At 67.6% G+C, this 21,573-nt stretch overlaps 6 protein-coding genes across 6 annotated transcripts; 4 read left to right on the forward strand and 2 right to left on the reverse strand.

Annotated features, from left to right (window-relative positions):
- Nucleotides 1-588: 588 nt before the first annotated feature.
- Nucleotides 589-1,624, forward strand: EMIHUDRAFT_63582 (hypothetical protein; the record flags this gene model as incomplete). Its single annotated transcript, XM_005784382.1, has 3 exons — nucleotides 589-855; nucleotides 1,055-1,243; nucleotides 1,313-1,624. The coding sequence occupies 3 exons, from the start codon at nucleotides 589-591 to the stop codon at nucleotides 1,622-1,624; spliced, it is 768 nt and encodes a 255-aa protein (XP_005784439.1).
- Nucleotides 1,625-4,287: 2,663 nt separating this feature from the next.
- Nucleotides 4,288-8,867, reverse strand: EMIHUDRAFT_449475 (hypothetical protein; the record flags this gene model as incomplete). The annotated part of the gene is made up of 2 exons (XM_005784383.1): nucleotides 4,288-5,348; nucleotides 5,418-8,867. The coding sequence occupies 2 exons, from the start codon at nucleotides 8,865-8,867 to the stop codon at nucleotides 4,398-4,400; spliced, it is 4,401 nt and encodes a 1,466-aa protein (XP_005784440.1). The 3' UTR covers nucleotides 4,288-4,397.
- A 2,444-nt stretch (nucleotides 8,868-11,311) lies between these two features.
- On the forward strand, nucleotides 11,312-14,766 carry EMIHUDRAFT_434171 (hypothetical protein; the record flags this gene model as incomplete). Its single annotated transcript, XM_005784384.1, has 15 exons — nucleotides 11,312-11,832; nucleotides 11,910-11,960; nucleotides 12,099-12,198; nucleotides 12,275-12,420; nucleotides 12,498-12,549; nucleotides 12,680-12,768; nucleotides 12,845-13,109; nucleotides 13,182-13,271; nucleotides 13,340-13,440; nucleotides 13,606-13,660; nucleotides 13,733-13,807; nucleotides 13,968-14,125; nucleotides 14,194-14,312; nucleotides 14,524-14,588; nucleotides 14,652-14,766. Coding segments are annotated over exons 1-15 (1,938 nt in total), but the record flags the coding sequence as incomplete, so codon positions are not given.
- A 1,207-nt stretch (nucleotides 14,767-15,973) lies between these two features.
- Nucleotides 15,974-17,129, reverse strand: EMIHUDRAFT_202545 (hypothetical protein; the record flags this gene model as incomplete). The annotated part of the gene is made up of 2 exons (XM_005784385.1): nucleotides 15,974-16,575; nucleotides 16,748-17,129. The coding sequence occupies 2 exons, from the start codon at nucleotides 17,127-17,129 to the stop codon at nucleotides 15,974-15,976; spliced, it is 984 nt and encodes a 327-aa protein (XP_005784442.1).
- A 457-nt stretch (nucleotides 17,130-17,586) lies between these two features.
- Nucleotides 17,587-19,672, forward strand: EMIHUDRAFT_462687 (hypothetical protein; the record flags this gene model as incomplete). The annotated part of the gene is made up of 6 exons (XM_005784386.1): nucleotides 17,587-18,341; nucleotides 18,432-18,624; nucleotides 18,677-18,814; nucleotides 18,918-19,145; nucleotides 19,189-19,353; nucleotides 19,421-19,672. 6 exons carry the CDS (start codon nucleotides 17,587-17,589, stop codon nucleotides 19,553-19,555), a joined length of 1,614 nt encoding a protein of 537 aa, XP_005784443.1. The 3' UTR covers nucleotides 19,556-19,672.
- A 779-nt stretch (nucleotides 19,673-20,451) lies between these two features.
- EMIHUDRAFT_202547 (hypothetical protein) lies at nucleotides 20,452-21,561 on the forward strand (the record flags this gene model as incomplete). Its single annotated transcript, XM_005784387.1, has 5 exons — nucleotides 20,452-20,503; nucleotides 20,585-20,724; nucleotides 20,800-20,884; nucleotides 20,948-21,256; nucleotides 21,404-21,561. The coding sequence occupies 5 exons, from the start codon at nucleotides 20,452-20,454 to the stop codon at nucleotides 21,559-21,561; spliced, it is 744 nt and encodes a 247-aa protein (XP_005784444.1).
- Between the last annotated feature and the right edge of the window lie 12 nt (nucleotides 21,562-21,573).

Genomic DNA, 21,573 nt, shown 5'->3' on the forward strand with positions numbered 1-21,573 from the left:
CAGCGTGTACCTCGATCCTGTACCGTGTTTATTATGACCCCCCCAATGAGCACACCAGCAAGGGAGGGCGAGACGATCGAGGGGTCCCGTACCATGCGGAATCGACCCTATCCAGTGCTCAAGTGCTCAAGAAGGTGAGGAAGTTTCCGTGCAAGCGAGCGCCAAGCTTTCGCGCCGAGTAGGCCCGACTTCCTGGTTGCTGTGACAGTGATGGCCCCTTGGTCCCTGTCCTCCATCGCCGCTCTGCTACTTCTCGCGGCGGCATCGGCCTTCCGCGTTCCCTCACCAAGCGCGCCAGGCCGCCCGGCCGTGCGGGCGCACGCGCCCCGCCTCGTCGCCAGCACGCCGCTGCGCGACGATGACATCATCAACGCGTTGGCGGACGAAAAGTATGCGATGGACATCTCTTCGATCACAACTGGCAGCGAGCTGGAGACGTACATCGGCCAGGGCTCTGGCGTCAACGAGGGCGCCGGCATCGGCAAGCTCGCCGGCTGGGTGAAGGGCGCAGTCGGCCGCTACCTCGCGTGGAAGAACCGGCCCGTGTACGAGGAGCTGTGGAAGATCATCGAGGACGATCTGCTGGGGATGGTGCAGGCGCACGAGCCCAAGCTCGAGCAGCGGCGCACCTGGTTCTCCGAGCCTGGCGCTTCGCCCAGCGCGCACACGTTTGCGACGGCCGACGGCAAGTGCGAAGGCACAGTCGCGGGGTACAAGGGGGGCAAGATCGACTGGATCACGACGTGCAAGTTCTTCTCGAAGGAGCTGGGCTTCGGGAACCTGCGCATCGACGGCTGGGCCAACCGCGAGACCCGCGCGCCGCACGTGGCGGTCCACCTCTGCATCGTCTTCAATGTGCGCCGGCAGAGGGAGGGAGCGAGGAGGCGGGCAGGGAGAGGAGGAGGCACCTCTGCGGCGTCTTCCATCGTGCAGCCTGCAGAGAGACGGAATGCCCTCTGAATCCCCGCCGTCCGGTCGCGGGCCCTTGCTCCGCCTTGGCCCTCGCGCCCTCTCCTCGCCACACCCCCTCCCCACCCCCTCGGCGCGGCGGCAGGTCCTCTTCATCTACATCGGCTGCCCGCCGCGCACCAACCTCGTCCTCGACGACGCGTACAACGACCACGTCTACGGCACGGCGCGCAAGTCGACCGGCCGCTCGCTCAACGACGTCCACGTCGACTGCGTCGAGGACAAGCGCTTCAAGCAGTACGTCTCCAAGTCGCACGTCGTCAACGCCTTCATGGTGACGCCAACCAGCACTTGCCCCCGCACCCGTTCTCGCTGCTGTGAGACGGCGGCACGGCGGCTGTAGGTCGCGCCGACGACGCTGCTCTACACGATCCCCTTCACCAAGAAGACCTTCGCAAAGGTTCGCTCGCTCGCGATGGAGTACATGACCGCCTGGCTCGAGCTGCTCGACGAGACGGAGGGCGTCCTCGTCGACGGCATCGACACGCGCGAGACGCAGACCGAGCTGCTGCAGCTCGACGTGCGGACGCGCCAGTTCTGCGGCCGCGACCCAGACACGAAGAACGTCGCCAACATCTTTGGCCTCGAGAAGACGGACAAGCTCGTGCGCACGCTCTGGGGCGACCCCGACGACCCGATCTGGCAGTCGCGCTGACGCGGCCGCCGGCGACGGGCGCGCGCGCCGTGCTGCGTGTGGGGAAGTGGACGAGCTGCGACTCGAAGCCGCGACGGGGAGCGGCGAGCGGGCTGGTCGTATGTTGGGTCGTTTGTATATATTTTGGTTTGCGCTTCCCACCCCGATCCCCGTCGTGTGCTCAAGTGAACTGGTGCCGCGAGCACAAGAGCTTACAGGAGCTTACAAGGAACCCTCAAAAAAGAAAAGAAATCCCGCGACGAATGTGTTGCCCCCTGTCTGGCTCCCTGCTCAGTCGTGATCGGTGTGCGTGCTACTGAATTCGCTACTTTCATACGCCTCGCATGCCGACTGTCTGCACGCGCCGCTCTTGGAGGCGCTCCCACTGGCGCGTGCGGCCGCGCTCAAGCCACCATGGCTTCGCCGAGGCACCAGGGCCGACCGGAAAAGCAACCCACAACGGCACAGCAAGCCGAGCCGTGCCAGCTAGAAAAGGCCCAGCGGCAGCGAGCGTGCCCAGGATGCTCCAGTTTCAGCGCGACCGGGACGCGGCGGGCGGCGGCGTTGTGCTGCGCAGCGTTGCCGACGCCGCGCTGAACGATGCGGCGGCGACGCCCGGCCTGCGGCGAGCAGACGCAAAGGCACATGTCCTGCGTTCCATCGACCGGCTGCTTTCGGACGAGGCGCGGACTGCGGCCCTCGAGTCGGCGGCCGATGCTGCCACCGCGGGTGGGCGCTGCAGCGCTCTCGTGCTCGGCGCCGGCTCGCTCCTGCCGGCGCTGCTGCTCGCTCGGCGCGGCGCGGCCGTCTGCGTCGTCGAGGCGAGCCCTCTCCTCGCCGACGTCGTGCGCGCGGCGGCAGTGGAGAACGGCGTCCGCCTCGCCGTCCTCTCCTCCCTCGCCTCGGCCTCCGCCGCCTACCGCCAGCCCGGCGTCTCGCCGCCAACTCTGCTCGTGTCGGAGGCGGTGGACGACGGCCTTCTCGCCGACGGAGTGCTGCCGTCGCTGAGGGCCGCTCGCGCCCTCCTCGCCAGCAGTCGCGGCGGCGGCGGCGACGCAGTGGCGGTGCTGCCTCGCGCCGCGAGCGTCGAGGCGTCGCTGCTACAGCTCGGCTTCAGCGGCGTGCCTGGCTTCGGGCTCGACGGCGTCGACATAGACCTGCGCCACTTCGACGCGTTGCGGCCGCGGGGAGTGCGGGCGCGGCTGCCGCCCGGCTACTGGCCCGTGAGGCTCAGCGAGTGGAAGCAGCCGCACCGTCGGCTGAGCGACCCTCTCCCTGTCTGCCGGGTCGACTTTGAGCAGGCGACCGCGCCGGGCACGCCGCCCGGCGCGGGCGGCGCGGGCGGTGTCGGAGGGCCCGAGTCCACTGTCCGTGTCGAGGTGGTCGAGGACGGGCTCCTCAACGCCGTCTGCTACTGGTTCACTCTGGACCTCGGCGGCGGCGGCCAAGTCTCGTCTGCGCCGCCGAAGAGGCGAGACCGGCCGGGCTCGTGGCGTGCCGGCTGGAGGCAGGCGGCGGTCTACCTCGAGGAGCCGCTGCACGTGGTGCGGGGCGAGAGCGTGCGGCTTGCTTGGCGCGTGAGCGACGAGGGCATCCGCTTCTCGGCGAGGCGGGAGGAGTCTGCCTCCTCCCCCCCTCCTCCGCCTCCTCCGCCGCCGCCGCAGCAGTTGGCCGTCACGGCGGCGCTCCCCTGCGCGGCGTACCACTTCGCGATGATGGCTGACACGGCGCGGAACGCGGCGTACCGCGCGGCGGTGACGCGGGCGGTGGAGAGGGCGGCAGCGCGGCGCGGCCCTGCCGGCTGCCGCGTGCTCGACTTGGGCTGCGGCGCCGGGCTCTTGTCGACCATCGCCGCGCGGGCAGGGGCGGCGCACGTCGATGCCGTAGAGATGAACGACGTGCTGGCGGCGACGGCGGCCGCCACTCTCTCCTCCTCGAGGGTGGGCTCCTTCACGGTGCACCATTGCGTCTCGACTGAGCTCGCCGTCGGAGGGGGCGGCGGAGGTGGAGGAGGGGCGGGACGCGGCGGCGCACGCTGCCTCGCCGCGCCGGCCGACCTGCTCGTCAGCGAGACGCTGGACACGTCCTTGATCGGAGAAGGGGCGCTACACTCGCTCCGCCACGCGGCGCAACACCTCTGCCGCCGCGGCGCGCAAGTCATCCCCGCCGCCGCCACCGTCTACGTGTCGGTGGCTCACCTCGAGCCGCCGGAGACGGCAGGTTTGCGGTTCGGCTGCTTGGACGCGCTGCGCGAGGGGTACACGCCTCTTAGGCTGCACACCGTCGCCCACGCTCTCCTCGCCGCGCCGCGCGAGGCGATGCGGATCGAGTTTGGCTGCGCCGAGAGCAGCGCCGGGCCGACCGCAGCAACGCGACTGACGGCGACGAGGGCGGGGTTATGCAACGCCGTGGTGTGGTGGTTTGACCTTCATCTCGACGAGGAGACGACCATCTCGGCGGCGCCGGGCTGCGCGGTGAGGACGTGGAAGCAGAACGTCACCTATCTCGGCACTCCGCTGACGCTTGAGCGAGGCGACGGCCTCGAGGTGACCCTCCTCAACGATGGCGACGACAACTTGCACGTCATGGGGGTCGAGCGTGTTCAAGGGTCAAGGAAGGAAGAGAACTACGCAAGATAGTGCGTTTATGTCCTGTAGTTGTAGCCCCTATAAATTTTGTGCTGTGGTCACGCAAAATTCTCCTGTCTCAAAAAGGTACACCATGCGGTAATGACAAAATACGCGCAGCACTAAGCAGGCGGCAGGCAAGCACAACGCGGACCGACTACACTCCGCTACACATACGACGCGACCTTCTCAGGGGGAGTCCGTCGCCTCCACTTTAGCCGTGGCTTGGGCGCCGAGCCCGGAGCGTGTTCTGAAGATCGCGTTGGTGAATTGCCGATCTCGCCGTCGCCATCCATGTCGATGCGCGTGAGGCTCTCGGCGAGCGCGGTGAGGCTGCCGATCACGCCCGAGTTGTGCCGCTCGATCCTGCGGCAGATGAGATCGAGGTTGTTGAGGACCAGCCGTACAGCCACCGCCGCGTGCGGCTCGTCGAGGAGCGGCGTGGCGATCGGCCGGTAGATGCCCGCGGACACCAGCTCGGCGGGGGTGCGGCGGATGATCTCGTCAAAGCTGACCGCCTCCGGCACCGACCGCTGCTCGTGCACCAGCACCATGGGGATGCCGTCGTCGAGAGCCCTCCTGACCAGGCGGACGAGCCCCTCGCTCGCGGCGCCGTCCTTGCTCCTGTCGGGCAGGCCGGCGCCGCCAAACGTGGCGCCGTCGAGGTAGAGCAGCAGCGCGGCGGAGGAGCGCATTTGCTCCGCGTCGGCAGTTGCGCGCAGCTGCTGCTCGCTCGCCCTCTCGAGGCGCGCCACCAGCTCGGCCGCCCCCTCGTTGTCGCGGGAGTAGCAGAGGTGCCACGTGCGCTTGGTGGCGAGCTGCGGCGGCGGCGAGCGGCACAGGTCGCCGGGCAAGAAGATGGGCCTCTCCGCGCCGGGCGCCTTCCACGCGCGAAGCAGCTCGGCGATGAGCAGCCGCATCGAGCACATCTGGAAGGGCCTCAGCCGGTGCCACGTCACCAGCGGCGCGGAAAAGACCTTCGCCCGCAGCTCCGCGGGGCAGGCGGACCGGTGCACCTCGAGGGGGACGCCTCCGTGCGTCGGGTCGGTCTCGAGGACGAGGAGGAGGGGCTTGCTCCGCGCGACGGCGGCGTGGAGCTCCCGCAGGCAGTTGGCGCTCTGGGACGAGGGGAGAGAGGGTTGAGGGGCGTGCGAGGGGGGAGGTGGGGGGCGGAGGGCGGTGCGCACTCCAAAGTAGTCCGACCTCGCCCCTCCGGGTGGCGAGGAGGGACAGGAGCGGGCGGGCGTGGAGCCAGTCAGTAGCACAATCACAACCTCCGAGTTGCCGACGTGCTCCTCCAGCCGCGCGGTGTCGTCCAGGTTGTCCACGTCCAAGAAGGGCTGGATGTTTTGGACGTACCTCTGCAGCTGCCCCTTGAGCGCACGCGCCTGGTCCTGCCCGCTCGACCACACGTGGGAGAGGAAGCAGTGGTACCGCTCCTCAGGCAGTCCGACGGCAGACACCACCCGCGGCCTTTGCCGCTTCGGCAGGCTCCTCACGCCCCTCGCGGCAGGCGAGGCGTTTCCAGAGCCCGGCCGCGAGTCGCCCACGTCGGTGCCGCGGAACGACAAGCTCGACCGCACCCGGAGGATGGACTCTGTCAGCTGCGCGCGCAGGGCTGTGGCGCCACGGTGCTCCTCCGGCAGCGGCTCCCACCTCGCAAACTCTCTTTCCGCCTCCTCGATGATACCCTTCAGCCGGCTCCGCCGCCGCCGCTGCACCACACAGCAGAGCACTCCGATTAGCAGCAGCACGGCGAAGGTTGCCGCAAGCGACGCCGGCAGGAGGGCGCTGGTGGGCGGCGACGACTTCGCCGTGCAGTAGCCGTGCGCCTCCCCTGCGAAGAGTCGGCATTCTGGCTTCTCGACGTCGGTGCAAGGGAAGTGCTCCGCGTGGCAGAGGGTCTCCTCCTTGGTGGCGGCGAGGAAGAAGGCTCTGAAGCCGCGGTACGGCCGCGGGTTGTTGATGTCCGTGTCGAATCTCAGCGTGAAGGGCGGCGGGCCATCCAGGGCGATCGCCTCGCCCATCGTCGGGCGGTTGGCATTCGAAGTCGAAGAGAAGGTGTCGAGGATGGTGCCGTTGCCGTCCAGCACCCGCACCGCGTCTGTGGTGGACGAGCGGATCCCCAGATCTGGGTTCGTCACTTGGGGCTCCTCGAGTTCGAAGAGCGAAAAGTTGAGCCGGAGGCCGGTGACGCTCAGCGGGGGGTCCAGCGACTCAATCGTCGTAGGCATGGCCAGCTCCCAGCGGCACGCCACCGAGGAGAGGTAGTCGTCCTGGCTGTCGTCGATGGCCTGGAGCATGCCGGCGACCGCGCCTTCGATAGTGCTCAGGCCGACGCACTTCTCAAACGAGCACGTGGGCCCGTATGCCCCGACGTCACAACGGCACTCGCCGTCTCTGCAGCTCCCTCGGCCAGAGCAGTCCGCGTCCGTCTCGCACGCGGCCTGCTGGGCCGACCACGCCAGCTCGAAGCCGCTGCCGCTCCAGACGCCGTCGCTGGTGAAGGCAACGAATGCAGGCGTCCGGACGGCGAGGGTGGCGGCGGGGGAAGAGCCGAAGGTTGAGAAGAGGAAATCGTCGGATGTCGCGGAGGCGGAGAAGGAGGCGGGGATGACGCCGCCCTCATAGACGCGGACCTCGTCGAATCCGAGCTCGAGACGGATGCTCGAGAGGTTGAGCGCGACGAAGGGTGCGCCGCCGCCAGTCAGCAGCCACCCGCACCTCGAGTAGGCGTCGTACCTCCCCACCGCTGTCGCACGCACCGCGCCCTCCGCCTCGGAACGTGTCACCACGCCGTTGCACGTCTCGAGCTCGCACGATGAGCCAGCGTAGCCCGCGTCGCAGCGGCAGCCGCAACTGCCGCCAGCCGAGTCGGCTACGCCGTGCGGCCCGCAGCTGGGGCAGTCCGACGCGTCGCCCTCGAGGCTGACCGACGCGCGGAAGCCGACCGCGGTGTAGTTGCCCAGCTGCATCTCGTCGTGGCCGTCTGTGCTCCACCGCAGGAACATTGCGAGAAAGGCGCCGGCCTCGGGGAGCGACACGTCGAGGTCCCGATCGGCTGTAAGCGCCGTGCCGACTGCGGCGGCGCCCGCGAGGGTGGTGCTGTTCGCACACGCGCGCACCGTCGCGTTCGGCGGCGAGGCGCGCCCTGTGAAGGAGGAGATTAGCAGGCCGGAGGAGGAGAAGACCTCGAGGACGTCGTGCGGCGGCTCCGACGACAGGAAGGGGAGGCGGAGCTCCACGCACTGAGTCGGCTCCTCCACCGCCACCGCCCAGACGCACGACTCGTCCGTCCGGTACGCGCCACCTCCGCCGCCGGCGTGGGGCGGGGGCCAGTGCGGCGCCAGGACGGGCGCGTGGGACGCGTTGACCACCTCGACCGCCCAGCCCGCGCACGGGGTCAAGACACTCTCTTGCTGGAGAGGCGCGAGGGGGGAGGCGCGAGGCCCGTCGCTGTCGAAGCCCGAGGCGGCGCCAGCGGCGAGGGCAGCCTCGAGGAAGGAGGCGTTGAAGTACGTGGCGTAGACGGAGGCTCGTCGGGCTGCTGGCTCGCCTGGCCGGCGATCGAGCTCGTCCGTGCCGCTGGCGTTCGGGATGGAGGCGAGGACCTTTTGCGAGAACATGAAGTCCGCCTGCTTCTCGATCTGCGCCGCCAAATAGCTCTGCTCCTCCAGCTGCTGCTCTGCGGTCGGGTACTCGAACTTGGCCACGCGATCCGCCACCCGGGCGAGGGTGACATTGCTGTCGTAGCCCGGCGCCTCGAGGGCCACAAAAGCGGAGACGAGGGAGTTGTACTCCCCACCCGGCCCCGCCGCCCAGCGGCCGCGCTCCGAAGCGAGCCTGTAGTCGGCGTTCGCGCGCACTATTCCCGCCGCCAGCCTCTCCACGAGCGCCTCGTTCCTGGACAGAAAGGCGTTGCGGACCGCGAGCACGTTGAGGGTCTCGTATCCCCAGAGGGCGAGCATCTCCGCGGTGATCATCTCGTGCGCCGGCTCGGGCTGGCAGCCGGAGGGATGGCTCCCGCCCCAGTCCGCCGAGGTGAGGTTGACGAGAGTGTTGCCCCAGACAGCGCCGCCGTCGATCCGACCGGCGCTCCAAGCCGCCTCGATCTCGGTCGGCGAGATTGTGACGACGGTCACCCGGTCGGCGGCGGCAGCGGCACCGGCGGAAGGCAGCTCGGCCGTCTCGACATGATCGAGACCCGCCTCGTCAAGCGCCGCGAGGAGGATGTAGTGGGTGGTCGAGTACCTTGGTGTAGCGATGGTTGTGCCGCGCAGGTCCTGTGGGCCATGCAGCGCGCACCGCACCACCAGCGCCTGCGCCGTGCCCTTGTTGTGCAGCACGGCCACCGCTGTGAGCGCCGCGCCGCGCGCAACCGCAGTGGCGTAGGGCGTCGAGCCGAGCATCGCCACGTCGAGTTCGCCAGAGTCGAGGTGAGCGACCGCCCGGCCGCCCGAGAGCTGGCGGTAGTAGACCCAACACACCTCGTCGTCGTCGAGCCACTGCGACGGAGCCAGCGCAGCGTACGGGTTTGCCTCGTCGAAGGTGCCGAAGCGAATGTGTTTACTGCACTCCGAGGAGGCTGGACGAAGAAGGGCCGCTGCTGCGAGCGCAGCCGCCGCCAGGCGCCGCATCCCTGAAGCAGCGAGAGAGAAGCGAGCGGCGGTCGTCGCCGAGGTAGGCTCGAGCGACGCAGCGAGAGGAGCGCGGCGGTAGAGGTCGCGCCCAACAAGGTGGGCGCAAAGAATTTTTCAAAAAAACCGATGCGGGCGCGGCGGCGGCGGGCCCTCGCGCCAGTCGCGCTCCCCCTCCCCTGACTCGCCGCCCGCAAAGCGCGCCACCTCCGCCGACTCCTCCGGCTACGACTCCGAGACGCCCGACGAGGTCCAGACGGAGGCGGTGCGCAGGGTGTGCGGCGCGCTCGGCATATAAGAGAGAGAGAGAGATTCTTCTTCTCTTCCCTCTTCGGCATAAGGGAGCGGTTCGACGCGGCGCTGGCGGCGGGCGAGCTGCCCGAGCTGGAATGGTTGAGGCCTCCATCCGTCTCATGCGGGGGTACATGCGCACGGGGAAGTGGCCCGAGCCCACCCTGCCCAGCCCTGAACCGGAGCGCGGCCGCTCGCGTAGTAGCTCACACTGCCCCTCAGAGTGGTCGGAGGATTAGTGCCCCAAGAGCGAGGACCCCGAGGGGAGCACCAATAGGAGGCCCAGCCTTGCCCTCGTGCCGCCGAGTGTGTATCCTATGCGAGAGAGATCCCCTGTGCCCTGTGCCCAGCCCTCTCCACGCCGCGATGCGCCCCCTCCCCCTCGCCCTTGCAAAATCCTGCAAAGGTGGGGACGTGTCTGTCCTCGACCCAGCCCTAGCTTGGGATATCCGTTTTATTTATTTATTTATTGCACGCAAACTTCATTTTTTTTTCACGCCCCTCACTAGCCGAATAAAACTGGGGCAGCCGCGCCGCGGGGGCGCGAGGTTAACCGACTCGCTCTTTCTCTCGAGGTTCTCGAGGTGGATATCCTTTGGCCGCGTTGGGTAGCGAGGATTGGTGTAACCCGAGCCACGGAGGCGTGTTTTCTGACGGCCGACCGTCAGTGCACGGAGTTGCCCCTTCTCCGACTGCCCCGGCTAGTTCACGAGTTTCGCGGGAGTGACCCCATGCGTCAAACCCGAGACCTAGCACGGGTGGGTTGGAGGGGGCTCGCTGCAAGGAAGGGCGGTGTAAGAAGCCGATCCCCGTAGCAGTGGCGGGAGTCATGGACGCGCAGGACCGCGCCGCGTGTGGACCGGTGGCGCTTCGGGTGGCGTAATCGGGCCGTCAGAGGCAGATACGTGGGTCGTGGCGCAGCGAGTGCGAATACATGCGATAATTCGCACGCACCGTGCCGAGGCAGCCGACCCGCGTGCACGATCGGAGCACCTCGAGGCGGCGCGAGAGGTGGTGTGTCGAGGTGCCGCGGCCCGCCGCTGCAGCGTGTCGAAACGGCGCTCTCGAAGGCGCCGCGGTGGCGGCCGAGCGCGCGGAAACGGCGAGAAAATTTGATGGCGTGCCGGCCGTGGGCCCGGACGAAGGCGCCGCCGGCTCGGATTGAGTCCAGTGGCATCAGGGGCGCCTCCAGCACTCAACACAGTAGCACGCTGTTTCTGTGTTGGCCGCCGCTGACGCCCAGAGAGAGAGAGATTGTTGGTCTTCAAAAATCTCACGCCCAAATCCTATCTCGAGGTCTCGTTGGGTTGGTGACTTTGGCAAAAAAGAAAATCCGAGCACCGAGGCACCGCGCCAACACGGCGCGCTTCGCCGGCTGCGACTGCGCGCCAATCATCCAAGAATCTCACAGAGGGCGCTCCCAACTCCGACTGTCCCTGCTAGCAATCCTTGGATCTTTGGTACGATTGTGAGCGCAGCCGCTCACAAAAAAGAAAGAAAGAAACAAAACAAACCCATGGGAGGGATGGGAGGACGGCACGCCGCCACCACACAGGGATTTTAAGGAGAGGGGTGTGGTGCAGCACCGGTGCTCGAAGGCAAGCTTTATGCTGTGGGAGGCTTCGGCGACGACGCAGCTACCTCAGCTCAGTCGAGCGGTACGATCCGGCTGCCAATGCGTGGGAGGCGGTGGCGCCGATGGCGACGGCGCGGGTTAATCCCGCCGCGGCAGTGCTGGACGGCAAGCTGTACGCTGTGGGCGGATGCAACGGCGGCATTCTCAGCTCAGTCGAGCGGTACGACCCGGCCACGAACGGGTGGGAGGAGGTGGCGCCGATGGCGTCGGCGCGCTCGGACTTAGACGGCATGGTGGATGAGTGTCTTTGCACACACATGGCGGTGCTCGACGGCAAGCTGTATGCTGTGGGCGGCTTCAACGGTGACCACCTCAGCTCGGTGGAGCGGTACGACTCGGCCGAGAATGCGTGGGTGCGGCGCCGCCGATGGCGACGGCGCGACGGCGACGGCGCGAAGCGATTCTATCGCAGTCTTGATGTAGAGCGCCAAGATAGTGTCCCAGCCAGCCAACGGGCAGCCGACGGGTCTTTGCGCTGGGAGAAAAAGAAAACATCTTGCCCAACACGGCGCTTTCCCTTCGCTGCCCAAGTGGCTGGCCTCCCCGGAAGGCCGGAAATCATCCAATCATTGCGCGACGATGACGACGCCAGGCCAGCGCCCGTTTAGCGCATACGTCCGGCTGTGGGCCATCGCCAATCTCCTTCGCATCTCGATCGGCCTCAACGCCGGCACCGGCCTCGTCGGATCGACGCTCGACGCCAACTTCTTCTCTCTCGCCACCCTGCCGGCCTTGGTCGCGCTGGCAGGCCTGGTGCCGGCTCGCTGGTCGGGTGCGCTGCCGCTGGTCGCGCTGGTGGCGCGAGCCGCCACCAATGCGGCCAAGGGCTCGATGATGTCCAACTCCCAGATGTGGGCCACGCAGATGGACGCAGCGCTCGTGCTGTCGCTCCTGCGCCGCCTCGGATCTGCCGCCCGCCACGGATCGTCCTGGAGCAGCCCGCTGAGTGCCGAGGACGAGCGCGCGGTGGTCGGCGGCTGCGCCCGGACGGTGCGGTGGCAGCTCGCCATCTTTTACTTTGCGAGCGGCTTCTGGAAGGCAGCGCGCACATCCTCGTGGCCCTCCCTGCCCACGCACCCAGCCCTCACCCCGCGCACCGTGCCTCACCGGCCCAGGCAAACACGTCCTTCCTCCACCCCTCGTACTCGTGCGCCGGCCTCTTCATGGTGCCGCCCCACCCCCCTCTCCGCCGACCGACCAGCCTCGGCGCCTCTCCACAGCAGCCGCCTCTCTTGACCAGGTGCAGCCGTCACCTTCCCGACGGCACCAACTGACCTTCACAGCGGGACACGCCTGCGGAACAGGTGCAGCCCCTCGAGTACCTGCCCGACGACGTCCTCTTCGCAGCGAGCGGCCTGGCCGCCTCCGCCGTCCCCGCCCTCGCGCGCGCTATCGCCGCAACCGGCCTCCCGCCTCGACCGCCGTCGCGTGTGTGGCGGTGGGAGCAGCGCCTCGCCACAGAGTCTGGACGCGTGAACAGGTCCGGCCTTCACGCTCGTCCTGGAGGCGGTGGTGCCGGTGCTGCACTTCCTCGAGCCTCGCCGCTTCCCGCGCTGCGCCCTCTTCGGCCTCGTCCTCACCCTCGCTTTCCACCTCGTCATCGGCCTCACGCCGCCGCCCTCCAACGTCTCCGCCCGCAGAGCCGCCGCTGGCCCGCAGCTCGGCACATCTCGGCTGATCTCGTGCCCGTCTCGCGCGTCCAGGTCTCCACCTACGGCGTCACCACCTGCACGCGCCTCTTCTTCGTCTTCCCAGGCGAGGTCTCCACCTGCAGATCACACGAGATCACAACGAGATCACACGAGGTCACCACCTGCAGATCATGCACCCACCTCTCCTCTCCTTCTGCCCCGGTGAATCGCCTGCCCCCGCCCCGCGCCATCAGACGCCGCCGCCGCCGCCGTCGGCGAGATGGGACGGCCGCATACCGCCGCCGGTGCCCTCCTCTGCGCCGGCATGGCTGCTGCCGCAGCGGCGACCTCGTCCCTCTGCGCCGCCCCGTGGCACTGGCTGTGAACGGCGTCTCTGCACGCCTTCTGCTTGTGGGCAGGCGACCCTCGCCCTCGTCGAGCCCTACCACGCCGTCGCCATCAGCACGGTCCAGGGCGAGGGCAAGGACTGGCACGCCGGCTGGTACGCCGCGCTGGCAGTGCTGCTCACGCGCGCCGCGGTCCTCGAGGCGGCGGGCGGCGAAGAGGGGGAGGGCAGCGTGTGCGGGGCGCCGCTTCACGCCCCCGGCCGGTTGCGAGCAGGCGGCAGGCGGCGGCGAGGCGGCGTGCGGCAGCGAGGGCGGTCTTCCCGCGGAGAAGGAGAAGGCAGAGCCCGCCGGCAGAAGGGGCGGAGGAGGGGGGGGCCTTCTCTAACCCTTCTCCCCACCTTTCCCGCAGAGCCGCGAGGTGGAGGGGAGGACGAGGGAGGGGCCTGCTTTGCGGGGGCTCGTCGCGCTCGCGCTGCTGTACGCCTTCGCGCTGCCCGTGGCGGGCCCTGCTGCGGCGGAGAGGTGGTTGGCGCGTGACACCGCTGACGCTCTCGCCGGCGTGAGCAGGCGGGGCTGCAGGAGAAGGCTGGCTGCCTGATGTTTTCGCAGCTGCGCCTGCACGGCGGCTCCAACCACCTCCTGCTCCCCACGTCGCTGCTGCAGCGCGAGCTCGGCGGCCTAGATGCGGGAGAATGTTCCTAGAATGTTCCTAGATGCGGGAGAATGCCGACGCCAGTACAGCCAGTGGCCTTGTACTTCACCGATGCGCCGGCATTGCACGGCGCTGATTTCGAAAGCTTGCATTCGAAGCCCCTCGTCCGCCCGCGCTGCAGGCTCGCCTCCGCCGAGCCGACGAACGCCTTCGCGGGCGGCGTGGTCCGCATCGAGGCGCCGCTCGTGCGGAGAGAAGGCGGCGGGCGGCGGGGGCGTGTCACAGTGAGCGTGACTCGATTGCCTCAGGAGACGGACCTCGAGTGGGTCGGAAACACCTTCGCAGAGCACATGGGGCCGCGCACGCTCCGGCTGATCCGCGAGGTGGGGGGGCGTAGATGGCAAGCTCTCATGGCGGCGCTTGAATGCGCCGGAGTCTGGCCGCCGCCGTCTGGGAATCCGCACTCTCACCCCGCACCGAAGCAGCAGGCGATGCACAGACCGCGCCCTCGTTGCGCGCCCCCTCTGCATGATCCCGTCGCAGGTGGCGGCCGTGCCCGCAGAGTACGTCTGGGCGGCCAAGTCGAGTTCCGCCAAGCGAAGCCGCCCGCCGCCGCGGTTTCGCCGCCACACCCTCTCCGCGCTCGGCCTGCGCCGGCTGCTCGCGACGGCGGCGCGGCAGAAGGACTCCTTCTCGCTCCGGCACACGACGCTGCTGCCCGCTGTCGGCGATCCGTGCACCGTCTCTCTTCACACCTGCTTGTGAGCAGGTACACGCGGCTGCACGGCGCCGTCGGCGACGAGGCGTGGCGCACCGGCTCGGCGGGCAGCGAGTACGTGGTCAGGGGCGAGGGAGGCGCGACCCGCTGCGCGCGCCTCGGCTTGGGTGGCAAGGAGTCCGTAGAATGCGGCAGCTCAGCCCCACCTCCCCCTGTGGTCGCTGGGAGGCCGCCATGCCGCTTCAGTAGTAGTTCTGGCGCCATGGCTCGGCCTCGCGCGGTCCTTTCGACCACCTGTCTCAAAACACGTGGCGTCGGCGCGATGCACAGCACTACGTACGCGGCTTCACATGCGCCCCTCTGCCTCCCCCCCACGCACAGGCAAAGAGTCGCCGTGCGACGCGCGGGAGGAGGCGCTGATCGCTCCGCCCTCGTGGCCCTCGTCGGCGCTCGCCGCGTCGCTCGCGCCGCCGGCTGTGCATCCACTTCACTCGTGCGGCTGTGAGCAGGCCTTTGCGTTCCTGCTCGAGCCGCAGCCCAACCCGATCGTCGACGGGTACACAGACGAGATGCACTGCGTCACCTGGGGATGATGCGCGGGTGGTTGCACAGCTGGGAGCCCGCAGGGGCCGCGGGGGGGGGGGGGGGGGGGTGTAGAGGAATCCTGCGCGCGCCTCCCCACGCCAGGCCGCCTCAGCGCCGATTTTTGGAGAGCCCTGGCGAGCGTCGCCCGGCCGGATGCATCGCGGCGCGGGCTTCGTGGGAGCTAGCCTGGGAGTTGGCGAGACCCGCCATAGGGGGGGGGGTAGCAATGGGCATGTGCGTGGCGGGGGAGTTTGGTTCGCGGGGCCGGGGGGTGGGCACGAATCTCGAATGTGCTCAGACGCCTCTACCCCCCGCGGCCTTTTTTTTGCTTTATGTGTGGGATTGTGTTGGCTTGCGTGATGTGCGTCAATAGTGGAGAGACAGCATGTACAAATATTGCACAAAATAGGGAGAAACACCGCTCCTCCTCACCCGGCTCATGCTAGGAGCCGGCGCAGGATCTTGCCGCTCGGCGACTTCGGGACGGTGTCAATGAACTCTACCATCGCCGGCACCTTGAAGGAGGCGAGCCTCTCGGCGACGTGCGCCTTCACCGCCTGCTCGTCGAGGCCGGTCGCGCCCGTCCGCCGCACCACAAACGCCTTTGGCAGCTCCCCCGCGCGCTCGTCCGGCACGCCCACTACGCAGGCGTCGCTCACGTCGGGGTGCTCGAGGATCCGGCCCTCCACCTCGGCGGGCGCGACCTGCATCCCCTTCACCTTGATGAGCTCCTTGACGCGGCCGGTGATGAAGACATTCTCCTCCCCGTCGACGTAGCCAAGGTCGCCAGTGTGCACCCACCCGTCCCGCACGGTTCGCGCCGTCTCGTCAGGCCGGTCGAGGTAGCCGACCATCACCTGCGGGCCCGAGACGCACAGCTCGCCCTTCTCGCCCACGCCGCGCGGCGCGCCCGTGTCCGGGTCCACCACTTTGAGCCGGGTCCCCGGCAGCGCGCGACCCGAGGAGCCGGGCACGGGAGGGAACGAGAGCGGCGAGAAGGCAGCCTGCGAGACCTCAGTCATCCCCCAACCCTGCCTGATGGGCACGCCGAGCTGCTCCGACACCGCCACCTGCGTGCCAGCGTCGAGGGTCGCCGCGCCAGTCACGATGAAGCGGAGCGCCGAGAGATCGTACTCGGCGACCTGCGGGTGCTTGGCGAGAAAGAGGATGATGGGCGGCACGATGAAGGCGCCTATAGCAAGCTGCCACGCTGGACGGCAATCGCGTCACACCCGGCGGTTCATCGTCACGTGGAGGCGCCGGTGATGCGGTGCCGCTGCATTGCCTCGAGGAAGGGCAGCGGCTCGAACTTTGGCAGCAGCACGAGGTGCGCGCGCGAGGCGAGGCTGAAGCCGAGGATGAGCATGCCGTAGATGTGATACAGAGGAAGCACGCCGATGAGCCGGTCGCCGGCGCGCACATCGTGGCGCAGGTCCTCGTGCGAGAGGGACTGCAGGACGTTGGCGCCGAGGTTGCGGTGGCTCAGCATCACGCCCTTGGGCTTGCCCGTGGTGCCGCTCGAGAAGGGAAGCGCGACGAGGTCTCGCGCCCCGTCGATTGGTGTGGCTGGCAGCAGCGCGTCGGGGCACAGTGAATTCGCAAAACAGTCCGGCTCCTCGACGTAGCTGACGCGCCGCACCCCCGCCTGGAGAGCGGCGGCGTCCACCGTCTCGCGCACCGACGTCGTGCTCAGGACCGCGACTGCGCGCGCGGTCTCGAGCTGCTGCGCAAGCTCGGCGGCAGTGTAGGCGGGATTGGAGGGGGTGACGGTGCCTCCGAGCTCCGTGGCGGCGAGGAACGCGATCACATTCTGCTCGCAATTTGGGAGATGAATGCTGAGGACGTCGCCTGGGCGAGGGGTGCCGGTGGCTCAGGTCGAATGTAGGCTGCGGGCAGGGTGAACATCAATCAATGATCCGTAGATGTCTGCGATTGAAATGTGATTGGCGCCGAGGCGTGGCCGACGAGAGAGCCCGGGAGAAGAAGAGAAACGATCCCCTCGCCCCGTGCTCGCCTCTACCAAAGCCCTCCCGCGCGAGGGCGGCCGCCGCGCTGGCAACTCGCCGTTCGAGGTCTCGGAAGGTTAGCGTCCTGCCGGTGGTGCTGCAGCTCAGCGCCGGCTGCTCCGCCGCCCTCTCCCACTGCCCGTACTCCCGTAGGAAGGAGAAGAAGGAGCCGCGCGGGATTTGCTCCAGCTTTGGCCCCTCCCACACCACGGCCGGTGGCGGGGAGGGCTCGGCGGCGGGCTCCGCCGCGGCTGCTGCTCCACTTAGTCGCCGGTTGACTGGAGTGGCTCTCGGAGGAGGCGGTAGCTCAACCCGTCTCCCTGCGTGCCTCCGTGCGCAGCGCAAGGCTGGGTAGCGAGCAGTCTGCCGCAGGCAATGCCCTGCTCGACTCGACATTCCGGTGTCACGCGCGCGCTGGGAGGCGGCGGCCGCCGACGGAATGCGGACTAGGTGCACCGCGCGAAAGTTGCTGCAAGGATTTTTATCAGTGTACGTACGTACTTATAGCTTCTCTCTCTCAGTGTATGTAGCTCTTACGAACATACCCGTAGGTGAACTGCTGACAGGGTTTTATTCTCTCTCAGTGTATGTAGCTCTTACGTACATTCCCGAAGGAGGACTCTGCTGACAGGGTTTGCGATGAGGAGCGACCCGAAGGGTTTCTCGGAGGTACTCGAGGCAGCGGTTGAGCATTAACGATCCATCGTCGGGGTAGGCAGGTAAATCCTGCTGTTGTGACATTAGCTGGTACTTAAAAATACCTCGCAAGTTTGAACCGCTTCCTATTAAAAAAGAAAAAACTACGGTCCAAGGAAAACGGACGGCCGAGCAACCACGACGGTCGGGAGCCGAGATGGAGAGTCCGTTGCTGCAGGAGCACGTCATACCCGCCGCTGGGCGACAGTGGTGGACTTGGACGGCCCTTGCGGCCACTGCACTCGTCCTCTCTTGCCTCCAACTCATCTCAATTCACCGAGTTGGAGAGTTGCAGTCGGCGGTCGCCCCGCTGACGTTGCAGCTCTCACCAGCGACTGAAGCCGTGCAGCTGAGTCATCTGACGATCAAAGGCAAGTTGCTCGAAAAGCCGGGAAAGTACCTCATTGGAGGCCTCACTCCGCCCGTCGACCAAGGCTCGCGCGCCAACTGCTGGCTCTTCGCCATCGTCGGCGTGCTTGAGGACTCGTACCGCCGTCAGGGCATCGAGCGCGGCTGGCTGAGCGAGGACATGTACCTGTACCTCTCTCGGCAGTCGCTCGGCATATCCATCATGGACATCTGCAAGAAGCACCCGAGTGGGCTGTGCCCGGCTACGACCAGCGCGGACGGGTCGGTCATCGCCTGGGGGAACACGACCAACTGGGCCGACGAGAAGCTGCTGTGGTACCTAAAGGAGCTGGGCACCAAAGCCCTCCCCGGCTCCGTTTGCCCATACACCGTCTCGGCGACCGGCGAGAAGGTGTGCGAGGGCATGGAGGCCGCGCTGCAGACCAACCCGCTCGAGTTCAAGGTCAAGCGCGCCGACATCTTTTACGACATTCCCGACATGCAGCGCGCGCTGATTGAGAAGAAGCGCGCGCTCACCTTCTCCATCTCCGTGCTGAAGGCTGAGTTCTTCTTCCCATGCACGAAGGCCACCGCCAAAACCTACAAGGGTTGCGACCCGGAGGGCGACCAGTGCGTACCCTGCCCGCTGACCAGGGCCTTTGTGGGCATCGCCTGCTGCATCCCGCAGACGCGCGCCGCGGTGACGATGGCGGGCGAGTGGTACCACCGCCCCAACGGCAAGCAGCTAGTCCTCGGCGGCCATGCCATCAACGCTGTCGGATATTCGGACAGCTACACAGACGAGTGGGGCAACAAGGGCGGCCTCATCGTGCGCCATGCGTGCACGGTGCGGCCCGGGCCATCATCGGCCGGCCCACTCTGCTCCGCCTCGGCCGTAGGTGCGCAACTCGTGGAAGGACGGGCTCGGCTTTGCGCACGGCGCCACGGGCCATGGATCACACTCGGCCGCGTGGTACATGCGCGAGGTGAGCGAGAAGGACGAGGCGCTCGTCTGCCCGAACCCGCACAGCCCGCGGGTCTGGGCGACGTGCAGCAGCGTCGAGGCACAGCGCCGTGACGCAGAGAGTCGTGCGGCGAAGGCTTTTGGCGGCGCCTCTTGACTGCTGTGGGTTCGAGTAGGAGTGCGTCGGCGCCAAGGCGGTCCTCGACGCCAAGCAGGCGCACCAGCCGCTCAACCTGACTTGCTCCGACAACTCGAACTTTGTCGCCTCCGGGACCGTCTGCGTCAAGGGTGGAACCTACTTTCTCAACAATCTCACCGAGTGGGACGGGGATGGGCTGTTCATTGCTTGCTTCGTCGGCGACGGCCACCCAGAGGCCCGCGCGCCGCCGCTCCTTCGTGGCGTAGTACGAAGGGGCGCACTCCGCACGCGGACGAGCTTGTGAGCAGGTGTGTGCTCCGCCCCTCCTCCTCGACGACCTCTCCTCGATCATGGTCCCGAGCAAGCTCGAGCACATCAACGACCCGGACGTGTGCGGGTACAACTTCATCTCGTACGCGACTATCGAGAAGACCATGTCCCGCATCGGCGGCATCGCGGCCGGCGACTTCACGGCGGGGCGGCCGCGCTGCTCGCCTCGCAGTCCAGCGCGCTTCCTCACGGCGCTGGTGCAACCTTTAGGTGGAGTGGTCGCGCACGTCGTATGAGTCGCAAAAGGACTTTTACACGCCGACGCCGCGCAACTACTCGCTGATTGCGGCGAGCACGCGCAAGATGCCAAAGACGCGGATCCAGGCCGGTGGGCTGTGGCTCTGAGACTGGAGCGGGAAAGGACAAAGGACGGGTGAGCGGCTATCAGGGAGGGGGGAGACAGGGCTGGTGATGGGAGGAGGTGGTAGGAGCCGCATATACACTGTGCCAGTGAGTGAAAAACGGGGAGAGCTAGGGGGAGAGACGACGACCTTGGCGCTTGGCCCCTTGGGCCCCTTTTTGGGGGTTCTCTATGAAGCCTTCTATTGTTGTCATGACAACCCCTGCCTAGACGAGTACAGCTAAAGAGTACCCGGGGCTCCCCATGCGGGGAGATCCCTGTGGGGGCCCGTGAACATCTTTAGCTTGTGAGAGCCAGGACAAAGAGGGTTCCTGTGATCTGTGATCTGTGTGGTGAGGGTCCGCCCGTAGGCGCATTTTGTATACCGAGGCGGTGCCCGGTGCCGAGCGCAGGCAGAGCCCACAGGTCGGACCTTAAGACAGCGTTGTAAATCCCTGGGCGAGGGTGGTGGAGGGGGGGGTCCGGCGGCGGAGCAACCACCTCCCTCCCGTGCCCAGTGTTGTGCGAGGGAGTTTTGTTGTAAGATTCTTTTTGCACAACTGACTGTTCTTGGACACTGTTGTGTTAGGTATGTTGTTGGCCACTGCCAACCAAGCAAGCAAGACACACACAGTGCTCACACCGAAATCATGCGCCAGTAATATGGAGAGAGAAGGAATATGTATGTAATATGAAGGTGAAGAACAGCCGATTTCGGGCCCGGGGTTGTGCGTTTACGTGAAGAACAGCCTTCCCTGGACCCCGTGTTGCGTGACTGTCTCTCTGCGATTTCGGGCCCGGGGTTGTGCGTTTATGTGAAGAAACAGCCCTCGGGACGGGACAGAGAAAAAGAAAATTCCGTGCAGTGCGGCGGCGGCATACGAGCTCGTAGCTGACCACGATGAGGCTCATATATGTGCTCCTCCTCGTCGTCGCCAGCACCACCGTCGGCCGTGCTCCGCCGCCTCCCAGCGCGGCAGGCTCGCTCGCTCGCGCGCTCGCGCGCTCCGCGCTCGACGCTTGGGCCGACGGAGGCGCTGCTGGTGGCTCTGCCGACATCGAGTGGGACTCCCGGCTCGGCCGAGCGCTCCTCTCGCTGCTGCGGCTGCTCGTCTCGCCGGCGGTGCGCGTGGCGGCTGAGATGGCCGAGACGATGCTGCCACCGGGAGAGCTCGTTCAGGCGCGCGAGCCCGCCGCGAGTCTCGCGCGGCCGCACGTCAGTCCACAGTCGTCCCTCTCTCCACTGCAGGGCGAGCGGCTGTACGCGCCAGCGCGGCTCGCTCACGCCGACTTGAACGCCTCTGAGCTGCGCGTGACTGGGCTCCGCTCTCTTGGTGATAGCACTGCCATCTCGAGATGCCTCGTCGCTGTCCTCACCCCTCTTCCTCCCGCGTCAGGCGAGCTTACCTTCACCCCTGTGGGCGCGCGCGCCGTGAGGGCGGCCGCCGACTTCGAGACCGTCAACGCGTCCATGCTCGTCGAGGCGCTGCTGACTCCGCTCGGCCTGCCTGGCGCGTCGGTCGGGACTGCGGGCCGCCTCTCGGCCTCGCTTGAAGGGGTGCGCCTCGCCGTCACCTTCTCGGTGCCGCCCGTCTCCCGCCGCGTCGCGCTGCAGGCCCTCTCGCTGAGCGGCAAGGAGGAGGGCGGTGGCGAGGAGGACGCGCCTCCGCAGGCGGGGCCGCCCGCCGCCGAGTGCACTGCGGCAAGTGAGGCCGGCGGCGGCGCTGCGGCGGCAGAGGGGGCGGCGGCGGCGGCGGCGGTGGACTCCAGGGCGAAGGCAAAGGCGCGGAAGGCGGCGTCGCCCTTGCGGCTCGGCGTGACGGCGGTGGAGGTGAGAGTGGGACACGTCACAGCGGCGGTGCTGGACCCGGAGGACGAGATTGGGCCGCCGGGGCTGCTGTGGCGCGCCCTTTCGTCCGCCTTCTCCGAGCAGCTGCGCGGACTCGTCGAGCTGCACCTGTCGCAAGTGTTGCGCGAGTCGCTCGATGAGCTGGTGAGAGGGGCGAGGTGAGACGTGATGGAT

The sequence above is a fragment of the Emiliania huxleyi genome, assembly GCF_000372725.1.
Source record: "Emiliania huxleyi CCMP1516 chromosome Unknown EMIHUscaffold_17, whole genome shotgun sequence".
NCBI lineage: Eukaryota > Haptophyta > Isochrysidales > Noelaerhabdaceae > Emiliania > Emiliania huxleyi.